Source organism: Arachis hypogaea, chromosome 12 (genome assembly GCF_003086295.3).
Source record: "Arachis hypogaea cultivar Tifrunner chromosome 12, arahy.Tifrunner.gnm2.J5K5, whole genome shotgun sequence".
Taxonomy (NCBI): Eukaryota; Viridiplantae; Streptophyta; class Magnoliopsida; order Fabales; family Fabaceae; genus Arachis; species Arachis hypogaea.
Genome location: NC_092047.1, coordinates 118,041,417 through 118,049,840, shown reverse-complemented (window position 1 = coordinate 118,049,840; position 8,424 = coordinate 118,041,417). Strand labels below are relative to the sequence as shown.

Here is an 8,424-nt window from a genome sequence, read left to right as displayed (position 1 = left end):
ACTCACCACCACACCACACAATCCAAAGACTTGCCTTAGCTTCGAAACCAGAGAGTACTTTGCAAACTGCTAGCCTTCCTCTTCCATCGCCTTTCTTTCTTTGTTCTGAATTCTGATCCATCTGATCTGCTGCACTTGAAATCCAATCATGGCTGAAAACTCTACGGTGGAGCTTACCTCTCTCCCTTGTTGATGCTGTTTTGGACAACACGACTTCAATACTTGAAGAAGACGACTCTTTCCTCGAAAGGAACAACTTGCTTGTTAGGTTGCAGAATCGTCTGTATGCCATTGCATTGTAAAATAATAGCTTGTTTTTTTTTTTTCGGAACCTACTCTTTTGGAGATTGAGACTTCTATGTTCATGGTCTGCAACGGAAAATTTTCTGTATTATTTTTATAGTGAAGTAGAGTGGCAAAAGTTAACCAATGAAACAGTACAACACCAAGAAATGATAAGTTAAGAGAATTCAAAATTTTTAATAATGGATAAACAATGAAAAGGGAATGAATTAAGATGATGATGGTGAACGATTTTAATAACCATCTGTCCACTTGCATTCACTAACTCTCCTTCTCCATTAGGTGACAACAAGTCCTTGTTATTGGGTTTAATTCATCATTAGCCACTCGAATCCCTTGGCCATTATTCTTTTGCATACACGTATTTATTTTCCCCCTCTATTTTATTGTGCATTGTTGATTAAGAATTGTATGTTTCATTAGAAAATAAAAAATTAGTCAATAATGCAGCAACAACTATGTTTATCCACTAAATATAAGTGAAAACTTAAATAGTAACAATAAGATCTTTGACAAGAATAAAAGTTGAAATTTCCTCCTCAAACCATCAAATAAGAGAAAATAAAAATAGGAAGACATGTGAAGGCAGCACTGAGTATCATCAAGAATTACATATTTAGATTTCTTTCTTAAGGATGTAAATCACACACTTGCAAGTGCATCAACCAACTGTTTATCATTCAAACAACATCCATAGAATTTATCATCAGAAATGGTTAATATAATTCACAATTCGTAATGTTATTTTTCACATATGTTTTAACATTACTTTTTCTAAAGAAATTGTTAACAGATGTCTAAATTTCTTAATTTTGTACACTTTCAGTATAACAAATATTTTAAAAGATTGACCAAATATATAGATGGTTGGAGACCGATCAAGTATTTTCGAATTGTAAAAGACACTGTCATTCGAATAAATGGTCAAAGACCAAAAAAGTATTTATTCTTTTTATTTAAGATAATAGATATGATAAGAATTACTAGAATTCAGTTGTTAAAGAATTAGTAAAGAACCCGATCATAAAGTTCATCAAAGTCAACTTCATCTAAAAATAGTAAAGTTAATTTTTAGAAAAAAGAAATAAAAATCTAACAAAAGGAAAGGAGAAAAATTATCTTACATTTAAGCCATTAAACATTAATGGTGGAAAGTAATACACATTATTCACCTATAGTTGTTGTGTGGTTAAGGTGAGAAGAGTTTTAATAAAAGTTTTCTTTCTTTGTTATGATCCCATCTGATCTGCTGCACTAGAGATTCACCCATGGCTGCAAAACCTTATGGTGGAGCTTACCTCTCTCCCTTGGTTGAGGTTGTTTTGGATAACCTGTCTTCAATGTTCGAAGATGACTCTGTCCTCAACGGAAACCACTCTGCCCTTGAGTTGCTTGGAAGGTTGCAGAATTGTCTGTATAATGTTGGACCTGTTCTTGATGATGCTGAGCTGAAGCAGTTCAGTGACAAGAAAGTGAAGGAGTGGCTTGCTGATCTCCAAGATGCTCTCTATATGGCCGATGACTTGCTCGATGAGATCTCCACTAAAGCCGCCATCGCTGCCACTAAAAGGGATGCAGGTAACTCTTCTTCCTGGTCTCATCTTGTTGATTCATATATAGAAGATACTGGTGACATAGAAAAAATAGTTCGAAGACTAGAGACTGTCGTAGCAGGCAAAATTTCACTTCCTCTGAAGGAGGTTGCAAAGTTGGACATGTCATGGAGATTTCCATCCACATGTCTTGTTGAACCACCGGAGATATGTGGCAGGAAAGAAGACAAGGAGGCCATACTGAAACTGTTGTTGGATGATGATGATGCTGGTGATGGTGATTTATCTGTCATTCCCATTGTGGGCATAGGCGGAATAGGAAAGACTACTTTGGCCCAGTTGGTTTACCACGATGACAAAGTGAAGGAGAGTTTTGATTTTCGAGGTTGGGTTTGTGTGTCGGAAGAGTTTAATGTTGTCAAGGTCACCAAGACTATAATTGAGGCAATAGTTTGGTGGCGTTATGACTTGACAGATTTGAATTTACTTCAGCATGATTTAAAGAAGAGTTGTCGAGGAAAAAGTTCTTCATTGTCTTGGACGATGTATGGGATAAAAATTATGATGATTTGAATAGGTTTCTAAAACCTTTTCAAAAGGGGTTAAGGGAAGTAAAATTCTCATAACTACAAGAAATAAAAATGTGGCTTCTGTAGTGCAGACTATTTCACCTCATGAACTGAGTCCATTGTCTGATGAAGATTGTTGGTTGGTGTTTTCAAAGCATGCACGTCTTTCAACTATTTCTTCGGAGAATCCAACCCTGGAAAAAATCGGCAGAGATATGGTAAAGAGGTGTGATGGATTGCCCTTGGCAGCTCAAGCCCTTGGAGGCTTATTGCGTGGAAATTCGGATATCAGGTCTTGGAATCATTTACTAAAGAGTGAAATCTGGGAACTTTCAGATGACAAGACAAATGTTGTTCCAGCGTTAAGAATAAGTTATTATTTTCTTCCTTCATATCTGAAGCAGTGCTTTATTTATTGTTCCTTGTATCCTAAGAACTATGAATTTAGCAAGGATGAATTGATATTGTTATGGATGGCTGAGAATTTTTTGCAACCAGTGGGTAAAAAGACTGTGGAAGAAGTTGGTGGTGAATATTTTGATGAATTAATTGCGAGATCATTTTTCCAACCTCACAATTCCCGCGAAAAGATATTTGTGATGCATAATCTTGTGCATGATTTAGCAATGACGTGTGCTGGAGAATTGTATTTCAGAGCCAAAGAGCTTCGGAATGCAGTTGAGGTTGATATTAAAGCTCGTCATTTGTCACATAATGCCAAAGGCAATTATCCAATGTCAAAACTTTTGGGAGTTTGCGATACGGTAAAACATACAAGGACATTTCTTGAAATCAATTTGGAGACATGGATCCCATTTAACATAGAAAACGCAACTTGTATCTTGTTGTCACAGTTGAAGTACCTGAGAGCGCTGTCGTTGAAACGCTTTCCTCTTGAGTCAGTACCTGATTCAATAGGTGAGTTGATTCATTTGCGTTACTTGGATATCTCTGAGACCAAGATTGTGACATTGCCAGAGTCATTGGGTAACCTATACAATTTGCAGACCTTGAAGTTGAATACCTGTGGGAGTCTGATAACGCTACCTGTAGGCATGAAAGACCTTGTAAATTTGCGTCATCTTGATATTTATGGGACTGGGTTGTATGAGATGCCGAAAGGCATGAGCAATTTGAAAAGTTTGCAGTTTTTAAGTACTTTTGTTGTTGGAAAGCATGAAGAAAACAAGATTAAAGAATTGGGAGCACTTGCAGGTCTACACAAATCAATTTTCATTTCCAAATTGGACAATGTGGTGAACAGCAGTGAAGCTTTGGAGGCAAGAATGTGTGATAAGGATGGCATTGATTCTATGATGTTGACTTGGTGGTGGAGTAGAGAGAATAGAGTTGATTCCGAAATGCAAAGAGATATACTTGACAAGTTACGACCTCACACTAATGTGAAAGAGTTAGATATGTGGGGTTACAGGGGTACAAGATTTCCAGATTGGGTGGGACATTCTTCCTACCACAACATCACCAAAATAAGACTGGATGGTTGCAGGAGTTGCTGTATGCTTCCTTCATTTGGACAGTTGCCCTCGTTGAAGCACCTATCAATTTCACATTTTAAAAGTCTGGAAAGTGTGGGTGCTGAGTTTTACTTTAACCAGAATGGTGAATCTTGTTTGGAGACACCACCATTCCCAATGCTTGAAACTCTTAAGTTTGACTCATTGGATTGCTGGAAGGAGTGGCGTTCATTGGAGTTCAATGCGTTTCCGAGACTTAGGGAGCTTTCAATACAGTGCTGTCCCATGTTGATACGAGATTTGCCCAATCATCTACCATCTTTGCAATCACTTACTATTGAGGGTTGCGGGCAGCTGAGGTGTTGTGTTCCAAAAGCTCCTGCAATGACCTCTTTAAGCATATTTGTATACGGGAATGAAGTGAGAATTAGAGAGCTACCTCCTTTACTGCGTCAACTATCAATTGGAGGAATCGGTCAGGAGCCAAGTGTGAAGGCCATAATGCATATGCAACTGAGTTGCCTCACTTCTTTATGCATCTCACATTGTTCCTCCCACATATTGTTTCCAGTGAGTGCTATTCCCCCATCAGTACAAGAGTTGACGATCGATAATTGTGGAGAATCATTTGAATTCCAAATGGATGGGCAACATCACTCGCTGCAGAAACTATCAATAGGGAACAGCTGTGATTCACATACATCCTTCTCGTTATTGGATGCCTTTCCAAATCTCGTGAGTGTTCGTATCAGCGGTTGCCAAAAGATGGAGTCTCTTGTGGTGTCACGCTCTCTTTCTTGTCTCCTTTCTTTATATATCTTCTTTTGTGGGAGTTTGAAATCTGTGTCAACGCTATGGATGGCAGCACCTCAGCTTGAGAAACTCTCATTAGTGGATTGCCGAGAGATTGATTTGTCTGATACAGGGCATCCACACCGTAGCCTGAGATATCTTGAAATCACCTACAGCGAGAAACTAGTGAGCTCTGCAGCATTCATGCATCCGCAGTTTCATGGGATTACTAATCTTATCTTTTGTTTTGAAGTTTCTGATTACAGTGAGTGTGTGAAGAGCTTCCCAAAGGAAGGTTGGTTGCCTGCCTCCCTTGAGTCCCTCACAATTAAATGCCTTAGCAGTGTGGGGACTTTGGAATGCAAGGGACTTGCCCACCTCACCTCCCTCCAGGAACTAAGTATTGACTATTGTGTCAAGTTGGAGAATATTGAGGGAGAAAAGCTGCCTGCCTCTCTAATAAAACTCGGCATCTATGATAGCCCTTTGCTGGCCGAACGATGCGAGAAGAAGGATCCACAGATTTGGCCCAAAATCTCCCACATTCCCGCCATTCAAGTTGATCGCAGATGGATTTGGTAATCCAACAACATTCTTCATTCTCTCTACAATATTCTTATTCTTCATTCAATCATTCCTATTAATGTGTTATACTGTTTATACCATACCTTCTCATACAGATTATCCATGGACCCAACAACACAGGGATGAATAATGCTGAGAAATAAAACAGGAATAGTAAGATTTTTATATACTTTATAATTTGATTACTCAGAAAACATGATAACAGCTGAGACTGAAACCTTCATGCAGAAAGCAATCGAGCATCAACACGATTGAGCAAGTGACCATTGCGTTGGAAAATTTAATACCTTAGCTTCTTTGTTTGCTTTTGGAATCCACACTTTTGAACATTGAGACTTTTGGTTTGGTTTCTGTTTTCTAGAAATTTCATGTTGTACAATCTGTTGTTGCAGACATGTATTTGAATTGCCTTGGTGTTTATATATTGCACCATTATGATAAATTAGAGTGAGACCCGGTCAATACACGAAAAGGTAGATTACTTATATTATAAATATATTTTAATAAATGTTATATTAAAAATATTTTAGAAAACATATTATAAATAGATTTTGAATTTATTTTTTTTAAGAAAGACATAGATCATTTATATTAGAGTTATATAAATCTGCATTTTCATTTTTTTTCATTTTTCGATTTGTATTAATTGCTATACTTTATTTTTTTTGTGTTTTTTTTGTTTGTAAATAATTAAAAAAAATGAATGAATGAGAATGAAAAACATATAAAATGTTAAATTAAATTTAAAAAATTTTTGACAATTAGTATGAGAGATTAAGAAATGAAGAGAAATAGGAGTCTTAATATGTATAAGTTGTAGAATTTGAATATTTGTAACTAAAATTTTTTATAATAATTATTATTATGACACTTTTAATGTATGTTTATTGCATTTAATTAGTACTTGATGTTTCAATTGAATAATAATAGATAAGAGTTTTTTGTTTTAATTTTTTTAAAACATTTTACTAAATAGTGATTGGCTGATTTTCATCTTTTGCCAAGTCATTAGAATTGCTTATGTTAGCAAAGAAAAGATGGCTTAAACTCATTGTGGAGAAAGTTGGTATCAGCTTTTATATATTATAAAAATGTTAAATTAAATTTAAGAAATTTTTGACAATTAGTATGAGAGATTAAGAAATGAATAGTAGTAAAAGTCTTAATATGTATAAGTTGTAGAATTTGAATATTTGTAACTGAAATTTTTTATAGTAATTATTATTATGACACTTTTAATGTATGTTTATCACATTTAATTAGTACTTGAATAATAATAGATAAGAGTTTTTTGTTTTAATTTTTTTAAAATATTTTACTAAATAGTGATTGGTTGATTTTCATCATTTACCAAGTCATTAGAATTGTTGATGTGGCCTCATTAGCAAAGTAAATATGGCTTGAACTCATTGTGGAGAAAGTTAGTATTAGAAAAGAAAAGATGGCTTAAACTCATTATGGAAAAAGTTTGTATTAGCTTTTATATATTATAAAAATTAGTATGAGAGATTAAGAAATGAAAAGTAGTAAGAGTCTTAATATGAATAAGTTGTAGAATTTGAATATTTGTAACTGAAATTTTATATAATAATTATTATTATGACACTTTTAATGTATGTTTATTGCATTTAATTAATATTTGATGTTTCAATTGAATAATAATAGATAAGAGTTTTTTGTTTTAATTTTTTTAAAACATTTTACTAAATAGTGATTGGTTGATTTTCATCTTTTGCCAAGTCATTAGAATTGCTAATGTGGCATCATTAGCAAAAAAAAAGATGGCTTAAACTCATTATGGAAAAAGTTAGTATCAGCTTCTATATATTATAAAAATGTTAAATTAAATTTAAGAAATTTTTGACAATTAGTATGAAAGATTAAGAAATGAAGAGTAGTAAGAGTCTTAATATGTATAAGTTGTAGAATTTGAATATTTGTAACTGAAATTTTTTATAATAATTATTATTATGACACTTTTAATGTCTGTTTATTGTATTTAATTAGTACTTGAATAATAATAGATAAGAGTTTTTTGTTTTAATTTTTTTAAAACATTTTACTAAATAGTGATTGGCTGATTTTCATCTTTTGCCAAGTCATTAGAATTGCTGATGTGCCATCATTAGCCAAGAAAAGATGACTTAAACTCATTGTGGAGAAAGTTAGTATCAGCTTTTATATATTATAAATAGATAGATTATAAATAGATAGATAGATTTGGCAAGATTTGAGTGGTGAATTCTAAAATTTTTCCAAGTAAGCGATGGTGCTGACATGGGGTTAGTAGAAGAAGAGAAATAACTTAGAAGTAATGTGGGTAAACTTAATTTTGGTTATGACTGTTGGACAGAACCGTTTAAAAAAGAGGAATACATAAACATGTGCTACTTACAATGAGTTCACAATTAAAATGTTATTATTTATAACAAATAAATAGGGCTATTGAAAACGATATTGAACAACAGAATGAGAAGAGTAAACGGCAAAGTTGAAAATCTTTAGTAAGATACCTGGGACGAATTTCCTACGTTGGCGGCGCTGAATGGTGACGTTGGTCTGAGACCCAGAATCGCGCTCCGACAGGAAAACCGCAACAGGAGGAATGGAGTTTGCCCGACGTTGGTCTGAGACCCAGAATCGCGCTCCGACAGGAAAACCGCAACAGGAGGAATGGAGTTTGCCCTAGTTTTTGCAATTTATGCAATGCGGCTCCGCCGGAGATGGACATCGTGATGGACAATTTGTTTTGAGAAAAAAACAATGGCTCATGGGAATGGAAGAGGATGGAAGAAATAGGATCTTGGTACAGAGAGGTGCTAAGAGGAAGAGGGTTTCGAGAAGTATGAGAAAGGCTCTTTGGTTTTCAGAGCTTTTTTTTTTTTTGGGTAAATGTTAATTTGTGTTTTTGTTGTTTTAGAAATAAGAATTGATTTGGAAAAAGTTAAGTTGTTGGTTTTTCTTGTGTTTTTTGGCTCAGGATTCGGTAGTCCTAGAACGTTTGGACCACTAAATGGTCCCATAACAAAACATGTTTTTTAAGGTTTTTTAATAATTGCTAAATAGTCTTTTTTTAAATTTAATTACAAATTAACCCCATATATTTTATTTAATTATAAAAATGATTTTTTATTTTATAAATAATTA

General features: G+C 34.3%; 2 protein-coding genes across 3 annotated transcripts; both read left to right on the top strand.

Moving 5' to 3' along the window:
- Nucleotides 1-1,473: 1,473 nt before the first annotated feature.
- On the top strand, nucleotides 1,474-5,719 carry LOC112728745 (putative disease resistance RPP13-like protein 1). Of its 2 annotated transcripts, XR_003166306.3 has the most exons (3): nucleotides 2,563-5,270; nucleotides 5,373-5,430; nucleotides 5,506-5,719. XR_003166306.3 is itself a non-coding variant. In XM_029290963.2 (2 exons), coding segments are annotated over exons 1-2 (2,631 nt in total). In that variant the 5' UTR covers nucleotides 1,474-2,640; the 3' UTR covers nucleotides 5,374-5,719. The 2 variants fall into 2 exon arrangements, 1 of the variants encoding a protein (XP_029146796.1); XM_029290963.2 differs by having other exon boundaries at nucleotides 1,474-5,270; nucleotides 5,373-5,719.
- LOC112730709 (putative disease resistance RPP13-like protein 1) lies at nucleotides 1,572-2,429 on the top strand. Its single transcript, XM_072208470.1, has one exon. The coding sequence runs from the start codon at nucleotides 1,572-1,574 to the stop codon at nucleotides 2,427-2,429; it is 858 nt and encodes a 285-aa protein (XP_072064571.1).
- Nucleotides 5,720-8,424: the final 2,705 nt, after the last annotated feature.